Source organism: Trachurus japonicus, chromosome 13 (assembly GCF_045865225.1).
Source record: "Trachurus japonicus isolate A0001 chromosome 13, Traja_1.0".
Classification (NCBI taxonomy): Eukaryota; Metazoa; Chordata; class Actinopteri; order Carangiformes; family Carangidae; genus Trachurus; species Trachurus japonicus.
This window is the reverse complement of record NC_140919.1, coordinates 30,475,346-30,495,868: the sequence shown is the minus strand read 5'-3', so window position 1 is coordinate 30,495,868 and position 20,523 is coordinate 30,475,346. Positions and strand designations below refer to the sequence as shown.

General features: G+C 41.4%; 2 protein-coding genes across 4 annotated transcripts in view; both read left to right on the top strand.

Moving 5' to 3' along the window:
* Positions 1-1,473: 1,473 nt before the first annotated feature.
* nars2 (asparaginyl-tRNA synthetase 2, mitochondrial) lies at positions 1,474-6,563 on the top strand. 2 transcript variants are annotated; one of them, XM_085795896.1, is made up of 14 exons: positions 1,474-1,826; positions 2,958-3,067; positions 3,160-3,280; positions 3,396-3,536; positions 3,620-3,700; positions 3,861-3,955; positions 4,109-4,241; positions 4,507-4,605; positions 4,726-4,763; positions 4,862-4,928; positions 5,030-5,167; positions 5,305-5,402; positions 6,224-6,250; positions 6,335-6,563. In XM_085795896.1, the coding sequence occupies exons 1-14, from the start codon at positions 1,665-1,667 to the stop codon at positions 6,477-6,479; spliced, it is 1,455 nt and encodes a 484-aa protein (XP_085652022.1). In that variant the 5' UTR covers positions 1,474-1,664; the 3' UTR covers positions 6,480-6,563. The 2 variants fall into 2 exon arrangements, with proteins under 2 accessions (XP_085652022.1, XP_085652023.1); XM_085795897.1 differs by having other exon boundaries at positions 3,620-3,704; positions 3,868-3,955.
* A 638-nt stretch (positions 6,564-7,201) lies between these two features.
* gab2 (GRB2-associated binding protein 2) overlaps positions 7,202-20,523 on the top strand; it is a 34,532-nt gene continuing 21,210 nt past the window's right edge. For both annotated transcript variants that reach the window (XM_085795895.1, XM_085795893.1), the window contains exon 1: positions 7,202-7,598. In XM_085795895.1, the coding sequence (XP_085652021.1) occupies positions 7,527-7,598 (72 nt within the window). In that variant the 5' untranslated portion in view covers positions 7,202-7,526. The remainder of the gene's footprint in view (positions 7,599-20,523) is intronic.

The following is a 20,523-nucleotide window of genomic DNA, read 5'->3' as shown; positions in this document are numbered from 1 at the left end:
TGTCGCTGGGGACTGGGAAGGTGAGGGGGAAGTGTTATGGAGCTACAGCACTACCCTGTGGAAGAGGAAGATACTGCACATGATGATAGGCCTGAGGAGGGGAAGACAGATTGCAGCAGTAGCTCTAATAATGTACATTTCCTGGAAGGGATATTTTATTTAGGCTATTCATTAATTCTTACATGTGTAGCCTAATCTGTATTGTTTCCCCCACCATCAAATCTAAGTAAACTTTCTCCTAATTGTTGGCTTCATTAGGCTTAAGTCTGATTGTCACCATGATTCAACTTTGCTCATTGAAACATATGATAGACGTCCATGACCTCTACAGATTTCACATTAGATGTTGCAGTCTTTGTCAATGACTCAGAAAATAGAGTTGCTCTGCTCCCCATTAGGAGGAGCCCATGTGCATAATTGTTGCCCCCATGCTGAAGATAATTAATATCAATGACCCTGCTGACTTTTCAAATGCATCATGTTGGCTTTAATGATGATGTGTCATAAGCAGCCGGAGGTGGAGACACCCAGCTCTGTGTTTGCTGCCAGAGCCAGACCAGGGACTCCAAAGCTGACAGGCGAGACCAGGTGAATAATTGTCAATGGCATCTTATTACATTGCTGGCATGATCTGATTTACCCCAGTAGCAAATGGTGGGAATAGACCAAGTGCCGTTGTGGGTATTGAATTAACAAGGTTTGCGCACAAATGGACCCCACACTGAAGGCAGATACCTCATGCAAGATTAAAGAAGATTTCCATGCGGCCGTGATAGCTGCTCTGCTTGCTTCATTACACTACTGAATCACTCCACATGGGCTGAAAATATATTTTTCATTCCTGCCTATATGTGGAGAGGAGCCTTGTATGTGGCCCTTTGGATGAAAAATGCTGCTCTGTGGACTTGAAGAGAGGCTTTAGCATCCAGTAGGAAACCTGACATTTTTTTACAGCAAGACACAATGCGTTGCCACATATTCCCTAGTTACTTTGGATATAGGCAGTGACTAACTCAACACTGGAGTACTAAATCATTTTAATGGAGCAGGGAACAGAGTTTACCAAGTAAACTTAAAACAAAACAAAAACTCTTTAATACTACAAATTCTTTCTGTTTCACCTCCCAAACTTCTACCACTACTACTCTTCTTTGGACAAATCTGATATCTTCATTTCCGCTACTTATCCAGTCTACACTTCATATTATAGCCTAATATAATATATATATATATATATATATATATATATATATATATATATATTTTTTTTTTTTTTTTTTTTAAATATGTTATAGTATTTGTGAAAACTGTTGAATATAAACCGTGGCATCGCTCTAAACATCTGACTTCTGTCTCAAGTAGTAGGCTTTTGAAGCTCTCTTAATAAAACTACATCTCCCTAATGCTTTAAAGACCTGACGAAAGAACACGAATCTGATTGGTTTATCATAATCCACGTGACTGATTTGAGCGAATGACGAGAGACCCAAACAGGAAGTGTTTCTGTCAGACAAGAGGCACAACGTGAAAGTCAGGACGGAGGAGAATGACATGAATGTGGAAATATTATGAAGTGTGTGTGTTGTTTTTGAGCCTTCAAGTTGTCGCAACGTGTTGTGCTGTTTGTGTTTGTAGTGTCGGCAGCAGCAGCGACGTCTCTCACCATGTTTCAGGCTGCAGCTAAAACGTTTTCTGTCGCCTCGACCGCCTCAGTTTCTCGAGGGATTTTGTTAAGTTTTCGACATTATTGTAAGAAGACACCAACGAAACTGAAAGTTTCTGAGGCGCTTTCAGGTGCTGAGTTGGGAGCAAATGTCAAAGTGCAGGTAACGTCCGTTTCTGCTTTAATCTTCTAATAGTCTCTGGTCATTTTGTGCTGCAGCTGCAGTGACATACCAGCAGCACCCTGCACTGATGGTTTGAGGATCAGCCTGCTAACTTGAGTTTATGATAATTCATCTCATATTTTAGTTAGGCTACATGTAGACATTTTAATGTTTTACAATATAGTACCATATGAACCCGATTCCCTATCACTAAACCAGTAATACCCTGCTCATAATAGCCTACTTTAGCTAGTACATGATAGGCCGACCTATTTTACTTTGATAATTTTATTTCCCACTTTTCCATGACTTGAGATGTAGCTAACTGTATGTTGATACACTGTATCAAGTGTGGTATGCAAAATGCAAAATCTGTAGGCGTTTGAAGTGAAAAGAGATAACATAACAAAACAAACACTGTATCAAACAGACAGCTTTTTCTTGCAATCTAGATTTTTGAGCAGAAAATATTTTATGGATAGAGAGACGGAAGGATTTAGAGAGTGAAACTGGAAAAGAGGCTGGCTCCGACAGCTGCACAATGATCCAAAGCAGACCTCAGAGTCCAGTCCACCGTGAACCACTTCAAGAAACACACTGAATCTCTCAGAAAGGACTCACAGTCACCTCATGTAAACATCACTGAAAATCTGCTGGTAGATCCTAAGGCAGCTGAAAATATCCCAGGATTTAAAGCGATCTGCAGAACGAGTGGTTGAAAATTCCAAAGTCAAGAATATAAAGACTCTTAAGCCCCCTGTTCCACTGGTCAAACTGCAGCTGGTTACAAAAAGCATTAGCAGGCTGTGATATCTGCCAAAGGAGACTTAAGTGTTGACTTTAATAAGCACCAAACTTGTGTGTAAGATTGCACTCAATATTTGAAGGCTCATTTGAATGTATTTTTGCTGCAAGGGTTGAACATACTTTTTCCCTTACTTAGAAAAAAAAATCAATAAAGTGTGCAGTCTTCCCAGCGGTGACCAAACTTCTGCAAACAACTTTGCTCATGTAGCCGACATTTTATCGAGAGAGGAGTGAAATTCTAAAATAGCCACCAACGAGATGCAAGCAGAGAGAAAATATCAGATGGAGCAGCTTTGTGCAGTTTGATTTGTGTCTGTGTTGTAGGGATGGGTTCGCTCTGTCAGACCTCAGAGGGCAAATCTCTTTCTCCATGTGAATGATGGGAGTTCCTTGCAGTCACTGCAGATTGTTGCTGGCGCAGAGCTGAATCATCCGTAAGAACTTTTACTTTTTCAAGTACGTGGGGAGCACATATATACAGAATATATAAACTCATGACTGTCTTTATCTCGTTTGTCATGTTAAGGTTGCTCACATTTGGAAGCGCTGTTGAAGTCACTGGTATTCTTAAGAAAAGTCCAAACCAAAAACAGCCAGTTGAACTTGAAGCAGACCAAATCGATCTAGTCGGAGAATGTAACCCTGTGGTAAGAATGATTGTTGTACTAGCACAAATTACAGATCATCCTTGTTTAACTTTTTATGTAGCCAACTAGCCATTATATCAAAAATATCATTTAATATTATGGCCTTACCTTTTAGGATTTTCCCTTTAAAATCAAAGAGAGACACGGCCTTGAGTATATTCGCCAGTTTCCTCATCTCAGGTGCAGAACAAATGTGTTTAGCTCCCTGCTGAGAATACGAAGTGAGGCCACTACAGCAGTTCACTCATATTTCAAGGTGAGAGCATCAGAGGAGGATAGACTAATAGATTTCAGAGGATTTTATTTCTTATTTATTTACTCCACTCCATTTTCCCACAGGATAATGGCTTTGTGCAGATTCACACACCAATCATCACCTCAAATGACTGTGAAGGGGCAGGAGAGCTCTTTCAGGTAGAGGTGAGTGTCTTAAGATGTCTTTTCAGTATTTTAGCCCTCAGTGTATCAGTGTTGACGATCTGTACTGCATGTGTTGTGATCTCCAGTGTCTGATTTCTACTCAAAACGGGGTGAATTTGTGATCTTGTTTGAAATCTGAAAGTTTCTGCTTTAACCACAGCCATCAGGCCCGGGACATGATGAGGAGGAGAACTTTTTCTCTGTCCCAGCCTTCCTTACTGTGTCTGGACAGCTTCATTTAGAAGTGATGTCAGGGTGAGATGAAGTATAAGTTTTTTTTTTTTTTTCTAGTACGTACATTAAAAAAAAATCACATACAGTATCCTTCTTGTATGTTCTGCCTCAGAGACACATGCACGTACACTGGAGTACATTTCTAATTATGCCTTGTCACTCATGCCGTTGCAGGGCTTTCTCCAGAGTCTACACGTTCGGGCCAACATTTCGTGCAGAGAACTCCCAAAGCAGACGCCATCTGGCTGAGTTTTACATGGTGGAGGCCGAGGTGTCCTTCACACAGTCCTTAGAGGATCTCACCAAGGTACACCATGTCATTGTCCTCAAAGTATTGCTCTGTGATATAGATCGAAGACTATATGACTAACATGTTACAGCCTGCCTACTGCTTTTCACTCAAATACATACTATAGACTAATCTCCTGCCTTTCTGAAAGCAATTGTATTCTACAAATTTGAACATATCGATAAATCATGAAATACACGCTTACCTTATGTGACTTTTAAAGTTGACCTTGGGCACAGTTAGTCAGGAGAGCTTTAATTATTAAACTGCGTCCCCTCCTTAGGTCATGGAGGACATGTTCAGATCAGCCACAGAGCATGTCTTGGCTCACTGTGCAGAGGATGTGGCTTTGTTTCACAAGCATGTGACTCCTGGACACAGGGTGAGTCCTGAAGGACATTTGTATACATTACCTGACTCCCTTTATACCAACCAGCCACAACTTCATGTGACTCCAGTATTATATCAACTTATATTTTGTTTCCTCCTGTATATCGTATAGGAAACTATAGAGGCGATGGTGAAGAGGAGGTTCCCTGTGTGAGTGTCAGTTTTTGTAAACATGGAATATGTATTTATATAATGATGTAAAAATGAAATTACCTCTAATGAATGACACTATCTCAATCTTCTTGTAGGATAACCTACAGTGAGGCTATAGACATCCTCAACCGCACCTCTCAGAAGTTTGACTTCCCAACAGATGTAAGTGACACTGGTTTTATTTCTCCCCCTCAAATATCAGACTTGATATCTACCTTTACTGTATAGGTTTGACACGTAACACCAGCTCCTCTTTTCTACAGTGGGGATGTGACCTTCAGACTGAACACGAGAAGTACCTGGTGAAACATTGCGGCAACATTCCAGTCTTTGTCACTGATTATCCCTATGATCTCAAGCCTTTTTATGCAAGAGACAACCAGGACCATCCTAAGCATACAGTAAGAAGTGGTTATACTGTTAAAAAAACACAGAGTGAATCAATAATTTAGCCACTCAGTTCTTTCCTTGTAATGTCAGTTGGGTTATCGCAGCAATTTGCATATGTGAGCTGACTGTGACTGTTGTGTGTTTGCAGGCGGCTGCAGTGGACCTTCTTGTGCCAGGGATTGGAGAGCTCTGTGGGGGCTCGCTGAGAGAGGAGAGGCTGGATCTGCTGAGGGCTCGACTGGAGGAGTAAGAGCTTAAGGCCCATGCTAATATATTTAAAAGACCTTTGTTGTCCGTGTCTCCATAGTCCCTTTAAATGAATTGAGATCAAGAATAATTCCCCCATAGTGTCACAGAAAACAGTTTTCTGTGTAACCCTCTGTAACAAACAAACATCATTTCTGCAGCTTCTTGAAATGCGTTATCAGATTTTTAGGCCTCCTCCTGGCTCACTACACATACTGAGGTGGTGAAAAACAATAGGATACAATTGACATTTATATTGCATATATATACATATACATATACATATACATATACATATACATATACATATACAACTGTTATCTATTCATATAAAATAACATTAGAAAACAATTAGGATAATGAATAGATTGTAGTTGGTTAGACTTTGTCATCCCAGAGGGTAAGTTAGTTTCCACAACAGTGTACTACAATTAACACACAACTCTGATAGGCAATAATACATAAATAAGACAGCACAAAACAGAAACTAATTAAAAAAACATGGACAAAACAACACAAAATCCATGAGGATTACTGGAGCTGTGGGTACCCTGTCTGCACCATCAGCAAACTATACCTCCAACCAGAGGGCAGAACATGGAAGTGTCTGTTGTGCGAAGTAAAAAAGTTGTGGTTTGGTCACGTCTATGGTGGACAAAACTGAGACAGCTGCGTTGGTGAATTTATTTAGATTCACAAGAGAAAGTCTGCAAAGAAAAGAAATATTTAAAACATGAATATTGTGCTATAGAGAGGATTTATTGCTCTGATTATGTATGCTTTGTTTGAAGGCACTAATATTAATTATTACACTTCTCCAGGGTTGGATTAGAAGACACCTACAGCTGGTAAAAAAAAAAGTTTGTAATTTGCAACAACATTTTGAAATAAAAAATCAATAGGGTTCTAATTATATTTTTGTTTATTTGCAGGTATCTGGATTTGAGACGTTTTGGCTCTGTCCCTCACGGTGGCTTTGGAATGGGATTTGAGCGATTTTTGCAGTGCATTCTGGGTGTTGACAACATAAAAGATGTGACTCCTTTCCCTAGATTTTCCCATTCTTGTCTTCTATAAAATACAGTTCATGTCAATTTATTATGTCATTGAAGTTTGTCATTTTCTATACATGTCTAATAAATATGATGACAGTGTTGTACATTTCTGTTGTATATTGGTGTAAATATAATCTGAACCTGTACCATGAAAACTTAACTCCATTGATGAATATCCCATTATCTCTATGGTAACAAAATCTATTGATTCTTATTTTTTGTGTTTTAGTAGGGAAATGCATCATATCATGGCCCGTTTACCTCTTATACCTCCATAAAGCAATGATTTTCAAAACAACTGCCAGATTTCCACCAGATGGTGCTTTTTCTCCATCTCATCCTACTGGGAAATGTTTGACTCGGTTCACAACAGCAGCTGCTGATTCAATTCATTTAATATTCTTAAACAAACAAACAAAAAACAGGAAATATCAAAAATGTATGAGAAATCCTATCTGTTGGCTTATGATTGATTATATAATCATATAACATACAACATATGTTTGATAATTTGATAAATGAAATGAAAAGGCGTACTTTTACTAACGTTATAGTTTTCTGTTAGAGTACACTAATGGTATAAACAGATCGCTCCAGCTCCATTATTGAAACTCTTGGAGCTACTTTATGGCAGCCTCAGCTCTCCCATCCTGTTTCATCCCAGCGCAGCCCATCCCTCTTTTCGCTCGGTGGGCGTGGTGTGAGTTGGGAAAACAAACTGCAGACACCCTATGATACTTCCTCACCCTGCATCAGTTGAGTTTTTACCCGCGGCTCTTCGTCAGCTGGCCGTGCGTAATTCCCCGAGAGCCGAGTTGCGCTTTTTTTTTTCTCTTCCCTCCTCCACACTAACCGGGGTTCTGCCTCCTGTACCAGCAGGAGCCACGGCCAACATCTCCGACTAGCACTACTCTATATTTCTTTTCTTTTTTTGACCAAATGGGGGGAGCAGACTGCACTAGTGGGAGCCCGACGCCGACAGCACTTTGAACAGGCAAGCCTTCAGGAGCCGATATGTACTAGTGACAGACGGCAGCGGTAGAGTGAGAGGAAACAGATAGTGACAAACATGAGCGGCGGAGAAATCATCTTCCAGGGTTGGCTGAGAAAGTCTCCACCGGAGAAGAAACTGAGGAGATATGTGAGTAGCCTACATCACACTTTCGCTTTGCTTCTCTGAGAGTTTGACCGATGCAGGAGAAAACGAGTTTCTCTGGTTCATTTTCTCTGTCAGGTTGTATTTTATTCATCTGAAGTGAGTGCTTAGAAAGTCAGATATTTAAAGTGCAGTTGTAGCAGGTGCATCCCACCAACCACCATCTGGACCTCTCTGTTTAATGACCTACAGGAGGCACCACACATTATTATTGATTCTCTAACACAGGCTCAATGAAAATGAAAAGGCAGGTTTAACGTGGGGGGGCCACACACTGTGGGGTCCCATGACAACACAGAGGTAAGCCTGTGTAGTAATACCCAGACAGCTGTCTGTAATTTTGGCTGAATGGCTCTCAGACACACACACTGCCATTTTGCTTTATCCGATCATGATGAGGTAATGTCTGATCAAGCATTGATGGGACCAGTTTTCATCTTGGCTAAGCTGACCAGTGTCACAACAATAGTGATAACTGCACAGCACTTGAGTGGCTTGATAAGGCTGTATTAAGCCAAAGCTGCTATAGGCTCTCGCTGGGGTGCCGGGGCAAGGGAATGGAGGCAAATCAGATAATAGGATTTATGGAGGCAGATAGAACCATGAGACAATCTCCTGTAAATACAGCTGTCCACTGTTTATGTATGGTGTTGCATTACCAGGCCTCTCCATGTTCCTACTAGCTGACTTTGCCATGATGTCATCTCTCTGTTTCATCTGGAAATCCATCCTTGAATGTCTTCAAATGCCCCCCCCCCCCACCTCCCTCTTTTTGTCCTGTCATTTCCTCATTGTCTTCCACTTAAAGCTGGCTAATGTTTACATAGAGACCACCGTGGTCAGTATGGAACAGCAGCTGCAATGGTACAGAGGAAAAAACTTGCTTTGTTCATAGCAGTACTGTATAAACAAGAGAAAAAACCTTCACAAGGCATAATGGACCTAACATAATGGCCTTCCTCAGGCAAGAGAGCAGGGAGCAGCCTCTCAGCCCTTCTCACCCTGCGTCTCACCCTGAGCAATAACCTATAAACAACTACGCACACACTCGGCCTCAGCCAGAAAACAGTGTCATGAGATGGAGTGTCCAGAACAGGGCAACTTGTGAATGCGATAATCTGTCCATCTGAAATTCTTTCCACTTAAAGTCAGGCTACGGACAATCGGGGCCATTTACTCACCAGATTTGCTGTCATCTGACATCGCTGACGTCCTAATGTAGAGGGATATTTTCAGATACTACTCTCGCATACTCTCTGGCATTCCAGCCTGAAGGTGTGCTGTGGTAGCAAGTTTGATCGGTTATTATATTGGTATGAGCTGAGGAGGTGTGGGGAATGTATTGTTTGGGAGCTTTACATGACATGCAAAGTGAAATGCAACAACAGTTCCCACTGTTGTGCCTTAGGAGATTATTTGCAACAATGAAAAGCTGTTTTAATCCTTAACAACACATTCCCTGTCAATATTCCACCCCTTCCTAACATGAAGTCCTTCCTGAGCCAGTTAATCAGTAGTAACTGAAAATGGTTAATATACATAAACTATTTCCGGTTACTCTCTATAGACACAGTCACTGAAAATGTAACACAGCTAACTGTGTTAAATGCAGCATAGAATCCAGTGCAGGGTTAGGAGAGAGTAAAAACTGGTACTACCACTGCAAGTCAGGCATGCAAATGATATGCAAAGCCAGAGAGCAAAACGTTTGTGGCAGTTGAAGCCTGGATACAACTGGTGGTGACGACAGGAGACAACATGTCTAAGCTCAGTAACCAGCATGACTAGTCCTGGTTAAATGTTTTCTAACTGTTTACAAAGGTGACTGAGTAGTGACTCACTCATCCTACAACAGCTGCTCAAACACATGATGAACATAAATGTCCTATGCCCCCCCTCTCTCCTCCCTCCATTCAGTCCACCCCCTACCTAACATGTGATAGCAGCCTTACACTGTATGTGGAAAACAGTGGTGCGCATGTGTCTTGAGAGCTGCTAAATGAATGGCTTCGGTTGGAGTTTATCTCTTCTTAGGGGGCTGATCGAGGCTCCAGAGGTGGGCAGTGTTTTCAGTGTAGGTGGGAGTGGCCTTGGTTGCTTTTTTTGAACAATGTCCAGAATAAGCAAAGGGAACATGAAAACAACTGACTAATCCAGCACTTGCCCAGTGCCTCTTGCACAGTTCTGCTAAGGTTATTTTACTCATCAGTCAGTGGTCAGACGATATGCTGCATCATGTCTGCTACATTCACCTCCAAACCATCTTTTATTCGTAGCAGCTGCTTAGTCAACCACCTGTCAGATCAACACACAGTAGGTGTTGGCAGTAGTTAATTTCCCTTCACTTGAAGTGGAAATATAGATGTAATGAAGTTATAAAAGTTGTAGGAAAAAGTAGGTGAGGAGGTGACGGGTGCACCTCTACGCTACTACTAATGTTGACATATGCTTAACAAGTCATTTAAATGAGCGTGCTGTGTGAATCGTACTTTGCATGGAACAATATGAATCATGCATTTGACGTGACACACTGTAAACAACTTAATTCCTGTTCTCAGGTCGGGATCAAGCTACTGTTGGCTAAACCCTCCCATCTGTCCGTTGTTGTATCTGACATCACAAACGTGTCTGTTCACATACAGTAAAGCTTTGCCACATTCCAGACAGATCATATCGGCAAGGTGATAGCTGCTTCTGCTTTCTCCCACTGCCAGTTTCAAAAGGGACTTTACCATCTTGCCCGCGTGGATGGTACACAAGAGGAGAGAGAGGAAGAGAGGTTTGGGGGGGGTGAGGGGTAGAGTTTTCAAGGCAGGCATAGCAGAGCGGCAGCGGCAGCAGCCTGTGTCCCACTGTCAGCTGCTGGGTCTACTGTTGTTTTGCAGAGGGGCTTTGGGAAGTCCTTGCCCTTAGAGGTCAACTGAGAACGCCTCCCAGTTCCTGCTTTGACAGACACCCGGCGCTCAAACAGACATTTTCCTTGTTCCACTTTATCTGTGGGCCCTCATATGGGCCTTTCCCCACAAGCTACGAAACAGGGGTGTTTATGTGACTGCAGTATCAGCGTCAGATTAGTTTATTATCGTTAGATATGTTCACTTAAAGGGATACTTGTGATTGGCCCTAGACTGCAGCATATGATAATTTCCACTGGTTGAAGTTATTGACTATTTTTTATTTTGTCAGCTAAAATACCTCACATAGATTAAAATCTTGTTTAGTCTTGGTGTTAAACATGTCAGTTAAAGTATTGAATGCCTGTTACAATTTCTCTGAACTCAGGGTGACCTCAAATTGCTTGTCAGCAGTCTAAAACCTGAAGCAGTGTGTTCTTACAGTAAATGAGCTGGAAACAGACAGTGTTCTGCAGTTGCTGATTAGTTCCTGTAGATCAACTTTATAGGCTGTTCTTTTCATATGCATTGACAGCTTTAATTTGCAGTCATCAAGAAATTAATAAATGAAATGTCACAGAATTGTCACAACATTATCCTCTCTCAACTACATCCATTCTCTCACGTTCATTGTGAAAAGCCCATGGTGGCCGTGTTTGAACCTTTCTCATAATATCCTGTCCTGTGCCATGAACTCTGGTGTAGCCTGTGTGTTTTCTGTCCAAAACTTAATTATTGCACCAATAGCAGATGCCAGACTTCCTTTGGATGGTACCTACAGGAAGTGTTGTGACAGAGGTCCCATGACAGGGAAAGAAATTGAATTGGTCTGTGAGTATATAAATGTATTCCATATCAAGGCATCTATCAGCTGATCTTAAAATAGTGCCATTCAGAAGGAAATTAGATCCCACTGATTTTTTTATGCCTCTGCGACAGTGACAGCTGTGGTTGGGGGCAGTATGTTTTTGGGTTGTTCATTCGCCATTCTGTCTGTCCATCCCATTCTTGTGAGTGCAATATCTCATAAATGTCTTGAGGGGATTTCTTCAAATTTGGCACATTTCATTTGGACTCAAATATGAACTGATTGGATTTTGGTGGTTAAAGGTGAAGGTCACTGTGCCCTCACAAAACATGTTTTTGACCATAACTCAAGAATTCATTTGCAAAATCAGACAGGATTTCAGACACATGGCTAATGGGGTGAAATGCTCAGCAGCAGCAAGTAATGACTTTTTATATCCACAAGGTTAAAGGTCACCTTCTCTGTGCTAATGTTCTGCAAAAAACACTTTTCTGCCAGTGTTTCAACGCTGCTACTCAGGAACAGAGGGGGAGATTGTGACAATATTCCACAATTGGTTGTGTGAAGCGTAAATGTTTTAGAATTCGTAGCTCCTCTGCGGAAACATCCATGCGTGAAGCATTGTTGGCGGTCATGTGTTCTCAGAATCAGCTTTATTGAGCCAGCATGTCAACACATACAGGGGGTTTGACTCTGTTTTTTGTTTCTCACAATGTTAACTTCTAAATTACCAAAGAAGCACACTTAATACTCTGAAATCAAATTCCTTCAAAGTGTTTGCTATAGATTTTATGTGAGTCTGGGCAGACATGGATGTAAACTGGAGGCTTGTCTGGTTGGCAGAGGCACACAACCACGAGGCACTAATTCTAGTCTCTTGTGATTTGGACCAGCAGTGAGAGACGTCTGTACTTATTTTCTGAGCTCTTACTATCACAGAGCTGATGGTTTCATTTAATAGTGCTTAAAATAAAAACGAGTCAGACTACAACAACAGGCATCATAAATGGCTGATCTCAACAACTTTTGGGATGAGTCCATTTTTATCTCAGCTGATCCAGATGTCATAAATGATTACAGTTCTGGAAAACACTGGACTTGTCAGGTCATAAACAAATAGTTGATTTAGCATCTACAAGCTGTAGTTTGTTGTTGTAGTCTGAATATAACAACAGAATAAAATGGCCTCGGATCAGATACGGTTTGTTTCATGTCCACCCAAGTGTGTGCTGCTACTTCATTAAAAACACGCCTACTTAATGGCGTTGTTATGTAGTAATGCAGTGTTGTTATACTGAAGGAGAATGTTTGGTTTATTTCTACATGAAGAGAAATCTAGTTTCTGTGCTGCTGATTAGATCCAAGTCATATACAGGAATCATGCTGCTAGCTGAAGCTTACATGTCATATGACTGTCATTAGATTGGCTCTCTGAAGCAAATGGGCTTTGCAGTCGTGACGTGACTCAACAGAAATGCCTTTTGGCTTCCTGCTCGGCAGCATACAAAGACATTTAACTGAGAATGATGCAGTAAGGCATTTAGGTATTATTAGTTCAATGCCAGTGCTGCTGACATCAGAGAATTCAGGGGGAGGTTTTGATCTCTCCACTTTGTGGTGACTGCAAAGGTCATTGACAAATGGCAACCATCAAATTTTCCTTTTTGGCATGTATTTACCCTGGGATGGTTGACTGAGCACACTTGCTCTTTTTGACCAACACATTCAAAACAGTCACTGACACCTGAGAGCTTCCAGGCTCTTTTTGACGCCCCCAGAGCTCCTCTCTTTAACTGGGTTCAGCTCAGAAGCACCATGAAAGTAGGTGGTGAGGGATGGGAGATATTTTCTGACTCCTTTCAGATGCATTTCCAAACATTCACATTGGTAACCTTCTAGTCAAGCCTGCTGATTTTATAGGTGTTATTGAACAAATAACACAGATATTATGGAGTACATCATAAGACCTTTTATTGGTAATCATGGTGGCCATTAAAGGATTTGAATAGTTCACTTGTATTTCTTTCCCGCTCTAAGCTGTGTGTTCTTAGAGATCACGTAGCCCTAGAAATAAAACAAAGATAAACATATTTTTAACTAGTAAATGAAACACAGATGATTTCTACCAGATCCTGTGTAAATATTATAACCATAACATGATTGCAAATATCTCAAGGAAATATCTCGAAAGGAGGATGTGTTATTCCCTCAGTACAGCGTTTTTTCTAAACAGTGATATTTGTGTTCCAACATTAGGTTGTGGACATTATCTTCTGGCAACATGTTCATGTCTTTAACGAAGGGCTGAAATAAAAACCTGGAAACAGCCTAACTGTGTCATAAAAAGTGTTCTTCATATTAGCATTTTAGTTACCCCTCAGAGATGCCTTTCACAAAGATGAAGACTGACTTGCTAAGGAATTGTATGTGAAAAAACTGTATCACAGAATAATTATTTTTGTAATGCAGAACTGTTTTTGAGAATTGTGGGAAAATTTTAAGTTTTGTAAAACTTTTTTTTTTTTAATCTGTTCAAGACATTTGTGATAGTCATACTAATCCAGGGAAGCTTCCAGGGTCCTGGAAAAAGCAGAGCTGATGAGTCATAGGTGATGCACTAGATATACTCTACTCGTGGAAAACATGACAGGCAGGGTAGATTTCCGGTGAAATGGCGCTGACCAAAATTAACTTGCAGTTTCGTAATAAATTGGCCAAAATTTTATTATGTTCATCCCATAAAGTATTTAACGGAATATGCCTGAGACACATTGTTCCTGTAGACAGCTGTTTTATAAGCCCAGCGCACTGTGGCTGGTGCATCAAGAAATATAGAGTTTTGACATGAATTGAAATGTAATTGCAATGCAAACAGCTGTAAATTTGCTGGATAAAATAAGATGTTAACCCCAGAAGATGGTGTGATAGATTGTAGTTGGAAACTTGTAAACAAGGTGCCTCCTGCAGGAGGTTGTGGCACAGGTGGTTATAGAAGTCAAACTGAAAACAGCCACAAACACACACATGTTTCCTGGGGCTATATAGAAAAAAACAAATCATAATGCCAGATCAGAACCATGATGCAGTGGAAAATTAAGTGTTCAAACCACTACACACGCAGCCAATGTTATTTTCATGTCAATCATGGCACTATTTTTTATGAACCTCTCCTTGTGCTTCCTATCAGCGTTGCTGGGAACCAGGATTTACTTCTTTTGAAAATCCAGACAGCGATGAGTCAGTACACGTCAGCTGTAAGAACTGAAATTTGTTACAACTGAAGCTCAGAGAACAATAAACATTGAGCAATGCAGCCAGTGTAGAGACAGACTTCACTGGAACAAACAGAAACAAAATAGTATGATGACATCGAAAGATCAACAGACGGTAATACCGATCACTGGAATTCCAAGTTTTCACATGACGTAATGCACCCATCTTGGATGTCCACCAACCCCAAAGTACTGACGGTAAAGACCTGTTATGCTATTAGTGTGAATGTTATCATTTTAACACATCTACTATGACTTGTTTCAACAATGTGTCTCTGTGGTTGCCTCTTTTAGGCATTTTATTGCCTCATTCACACATTTTATCCATTCAGCTCATGTTGCAAAACACATGAAGTTTTCCTGGACCTAGTTCTGTGTGTGTGATCCAGGAGAAGACACCGCTCTACGCTGGCTTGTGATACCAGACAGCACTGACTCTGATATTACTGCCAAACTGACAAAGTGAATGTCTTTCATTTAGCATCAAAATGGTTTCGCCAGTTACCATGATGTCATTTCTATTAACAAAGTGCATCAGGAAACATCATGGGGACTTTTTTTGTGAAGACACAAAAAGAAAGTATATTTATCTATTATCATCAATTTCAGTGGTTAATTTTAATATGAAAAGTTTCATTTATGATAATAAAATTAACCATGATCAGTTTAAATGTTAAATGATGACACAAATGTTCATTAAATGTACCAGTTGTTATACAGTATGCACTCAATCAATGTTTATTAAACTAATGACTAAATTATTACAATTTTAGAAAAGATTGTTTGCTTTTAGATGCTGATATCATAAACAAACTCACAAATCACTTCTGCTTCAACATTTACACACTCCATTTTAAGGTTAAGGTTAAGGTTGTTTGAAGCCGGTAGCTCACACAGTAAAGCATGTGTAGGCTACCATGCAGCAGCTCCTCACTGCAGCAGCCTGGGCCTCTTCACTGCGTGTCACCCTCTCTCTTTTCACCTTACTTTCCTGTCACACTCTACTTATTATTATTGATTATTATAATTTGGGCACCCAGTCGCTCAACTGGTACATCAAGGCAGAATACGAGGTTGATTATGACAGTAAACTGACTTAAAGCAGAAGTAAGCAGAATATTTGTGTTAATATAAGTCTTAAATAGTTATATCTTCCGACAGCAATCACTTACATAGAGTGTTTGGTCCGAAACACGGGTCTGTCAGTCACTCTGCTCTGCTGTCGACCGGATCGCTTACTTCTGCTTTAAGTTTAAAAGCTTACTAAAACAATATATTGTGTATTGTGTGTAAATGACAGCACATTAAACCCTAAAATGTAAATTGACACAATTATTTAGCATTTATATTTGATATATTCCAATTATTTTTGTAATTATGATTGATAAAAAAAGAAAAAATAAGATAGATAATCTTCAATACATTTATTCAGGCACACTCCATCTTCCTTCCTGTAATGATAAACACCTTGGTGATGTATTCTGACACTACTGGGAACTACTGTGTTGGGCTGTATGTGTTGGTGTTAGTGCTCCTGCCACATGATATATTTTTATTGTATTACCGTAGCTGACGTCATACACCCGAGATCCCGTATGTGACATCAGTGGCAGTGACTGTAATGGTGGGCGAGGAGAGTAGTCTTGGGTGCTTGTGACGTTTGAGCTGGAGTGTTTATGCTGCGGTGCAGATTAAGGTGTTTTGGTCAAGATATCCCCCCACCGAATGTAAACGTTTTCACTTTGTGCCCCCTGCCCCACCCCTCCAACCCATTTCTTTAATTGTTGTGTTTTATCTGCCGTTTTGCATCTAAAAACACTGTGGTAGGAATCAGAGGGGCCAGGAGGGGCTGACGGCACACCCGCTATACAGACATGTATGAGCTGCAGCAGATGGCAGAGGCAGGGGAAGTGACACAAAGAGTTCTGATTAAAGATAATGCTCCCCGTTAGTCAAACTGTCAGGGCGGGCTCACTCCTTTAGCTGATACGGAGACACGGCAAGAGATTACTCATTTTGCTAATGATGGAAGTGTTCAACTGCAAATTGAGGCTGATTATATTTACCGAGGGCTCTGGAGAGGTTGTTTTTCATAGGATGTGCTGCTGATTTCGCAGATCATTGCCCCCATGAAGTGAGTGAATGAGGACTCTAGGTACCAAATGCAGCATCCCTTTTCATCACCATCACACCTGTGGAATGGAGCCCTCCATCACAGTCATATGATGGCACTGCATGTGGACTCTATTCATAATCCACTCTGCAGCACAGGCACTAAATGGCTTTCAAAGCTGTTTGAAAGGAGAATGTGAACTTTCTACACATGAGGGAAACATCAGGAGTTAAGTGTTCCTACCCTTGAGAGGTCTGCATCGGTCTTGGCGCTCCATGGCTAACCTCCCACCTTTTTTATTAACACACAAGAATTTATGGGCCTGTTTGGGTCTTATCTGCATGTGTTATGTCTTGCAGCTGCCGGGCTTTCAAGGTCAGTGTTTTGACTATTGGGAAACCTGAGCGGTTAGATTGAAATTGCAACGGTGCTCTAATGCATCCGTTGGACTTAAATGTAGTTTTAATATCAGCAACTCTGTTTAACATCTTTTCTTGTTTACTTCTGCGGGTACTCGGATGGGACAGAGCCGTGTCCAACACAGGAGCATCTGGATCTTTTCACCACTTGAGACAGATAATGGGCTGGAGTTGCTGAAATTGCAAAAAAAAAGGGCCCCACATTGTTGGCACACTGTTGGAACCCTGTTTTGTTTGCAACCTGAATTTATTGGAAACGCTCCAGAAACGTGCATTAAAAACTTTGTCTGGGATGGCCGTCTGCTTAACATCTCTCTCGCTCTGTGTAAACTGTAGGATGGAACTTCTCCATGCTCTCTCACGTCCATTTGAAGTTTATTTAAGCTCACTGTTACATAAACTGGTGTCACAAAGGTGAGTACAGATACGTGACGAGTGACAGGGATACATGACAGAAAGGAAGACACATTTTCATAGGACTTGGTTCAGCCCCTGTATGACGAGGATGTCAGCAAATCCACTGCATTCCCTGACTGGCTGAAACTCCCATCTGTTCCTGGAATGTGGGCTGACGTGTGACCCGCTATTGATTAGGACCAGATAATCAGGGCTCTGTCGTCATTGTCCGTCCAGCTTTGTCCCATCTCAGCACACTAACCAGAATCAGTGTTTAGTCATTCACTCACACAATTGTGGCCATTATGTTAGCAGTCCCACCTTGTTAATTCATGCATCGCAAAGTGGTCTTCACTGATGTCCCTTTGTGGAAAGGAGTTTTCTGGAAAGTTGAAATTCAACCCTGGTTCAGCCAAGGGAAGGGAGAAATAAATGAAATCACCATTGTGCTAAATATTTCTTTTATGTTCTTCACTAACTTTGAGAAAAAATGTGAATTTTACTCCCAAAACCACCCAGACTGAGTGAGATGGAGATGTGAGTCTACTTGAATGGTGCATAACATTTTACACGAACTCACCTTAATTTTACATAGAGCCTGCAGATATGGTAAAGTTCCCATTGTGCCTCATCAGCTGACATTTAACACTAAATTAATGCTCAACCCATTTTCTGACCTCTTAACTCTCTGCATGCCCATGTCCCATCCCCTCAGAACACTGATGGGATCACTCTCAGCTCACCTTTTACTGTAATTAAGCAGCAATGGCTGAGTGCCACGGCCTTAGTGTGTGTGTGAGCACCAGCGCCAATGTGCTTGTCGCTCAGATTAAACCGGAGACGCGTTGCCTGAGGCATTGGTCCGGTTCAACTGCACTCAAGCATTTCAAGTCACTGGAGGTAAATCGCTGTGCTACAACACATGACCTTTAGAGACGCCGGCCATAGATGAAAAAATATACACAATCGAGTTGGTTACACACGGCTCCCCAGTGCTGTTGTTTGTGCAGCTGTGTAGTGTGTGTGTGTGTGTGTGTGTGTGTGTGTGTGTGTGTGTGTGTGTGTGTGTGTGTGTGTGTGTGTGTGTGTGTGTGTGTGTGTGTGTGTGTGTGTGTGTGTGTGTGTGTGTGTGTGTGTGTGTGTTCAGAGCGAGAGACAACAACCTGCTGTCCCCTCGTCTCCTGCTTTAATAGGAGGAGAGGTAAACAAGACCACTCTAACCTTTTAACTTGGATAACATGTGTGTTTAGTTTGGATGTTTGCTCATGCACATTTAAAAACATGTTGACTGATGCCTATCAGCGAGCCTGTTGACACAGCCTACTACTACTACACACACCACCATGTATTGCTCTGTTGCTGTAAATGGCACACCTTAGATAATTGTTTAGGCCACAACCATCTCAGAGTTCATTGCGTGACACAGGTCTGTTTGTTTTGTCTTGTATTAGATTTATGCAAATACAGTAAATAATCAGTCACTGTGTAACTTCTAAAATGTGGTATAACACCGTAGAAGACAGCACATACCAGACAATTGTGTCCCTCTTATTTCTGTGAACCGCAAGCTTTTGTATTAAATTGTTTGTTTTCCCACAGTATCATTGTTTTGCCAATGGCCAGAAATAGAGCAAAGCATGTCGATTTATCAACATGCAAGGAGACAAAAGGAATTGGCAAGACAAACTAGTTTTGATCCCATTTTTAGAAGCAAACTTGCTCAAAAGATTGTTTTGTGCCGTTTGTTATTAGATGTTTTCCTTCCCAGTCATCAAAAATAGATGTGGTCGTGTTATCCTTTGTAGCACGCTCTAGTCTCTCTGCATGTGTAGCTGGCTGCCATCGGTGTGGGACAAATGTGTTGGAACAAGGTAAGATCAAGCTTTTATGGGATGATTGAATAAGACGGTGGGGGATAGAAGATGAGCGTCCATGGCTACGGATGGCTGCCCTTAATCTTGGAGAGCTTCAAGTGGCGGCAGGCAATCCCTTTGTTGTTTTACAGCCAAGACTTGAGACCTCGACTAGAGTTGGGTTGGATCGCTGGAAGTTTTCTTCGCCGTTTTCTCGCCGACAGTACTGGTTTGTTTGCAAAGTTTTGTGCTGTGTGTGGTTTTGTCGCTTCTTAGATTTGACCTTTGTTGGGACTTTGATCTTGTCTGGAAAGAAGGCACACTGACATGATGAACAAATGCCAGTACATCAGAGTAACACCACGTCCCGTGCTTCTTCCAGTGTTTTCCTCCCACAACAACGTAACTCTTTGATATCGTTTTAGCTGAGGGTGTGACTGGAGTGCTGGCTCACAACCCTCTCAGTGGTCCAGTGCACTGTCCAGTCCAGTTGTTAACAAGGGCAGTGTGTCTAGGCTGAGCCCCCCCCCTCTTTATCTTTTTTTTTTTTGAACAGTGATGTAGCTTAAACCAAAGCCATAAGGGGGAGGGGAAAGTTGGTGAGCTGGGAGAGTTCAGCCTAGTTTTACAGCTTCAACCCTCACTTCCCAGCGCCTAGACAGTGATCGATGGGCTTAGACATGCTCTGTAGGACAGGCGGTGGGTGGGTTAGCTCATTTTGTTGTGTCCTCCTCCCCCATGATTTACTTTGCCGGGGAAGTTTGCTTCAGATTTGAAAGAGTGCATGAGAGCGAGAGAGAGAGAGAGAGAGAGGGGAGAAACTGCTCTGCCAGTTGTGTTGTTGAAAAGGCTGATTTGAAACTGAATGTGCTTCAAATGGTTTCCTTCACTTTCCACGCAAGATTTCTGTGAGGAGATTGTCAGAAAGTGTGATGGAGGGAAACCAAGCTGTTAATTATTTTTTTTGCTCTTGAATTAGGCAACAATTGCTTTTCCTGTGGAAATACTCATTCTATTTTTAGCACGATAAGGCCTCCTAAATGAGTTGTCTTTCTTCCGTGGTTGAGATCTGTTGCTGTCCTGGGTTAATATGCTGGCCGCAGCTGAAGGATGCCAGGAATAACCCAGCTGGGTCACACTGACCTCTTGAAACTG

Excerpts from the sequence above, each read along its gene's own strand:
- nars2 (XM_085795896.1), top strand. The coding sequence starts at position 1,665 with ATGTTTCAGGCTGCAGCTAAAACGTTTTCTGTCGCCTCGACCGCCTCA. Across the intron at positions 3,281-3,395 it reads TCGGAGAATGTAACCCTGTG|GATTTTCCCTTTAAAATCAA; the intron begins GTAAGAATGATT and ends CTTACCTTTTAG. Across the intron at positions 5,403-6,223 it reads CTGAGGGCTCGACTGGAGGA|GGTTGGATTAGAAGACACCT; the intron begins GTAAGAGCTTAA and ends ACACTTCTCCAG.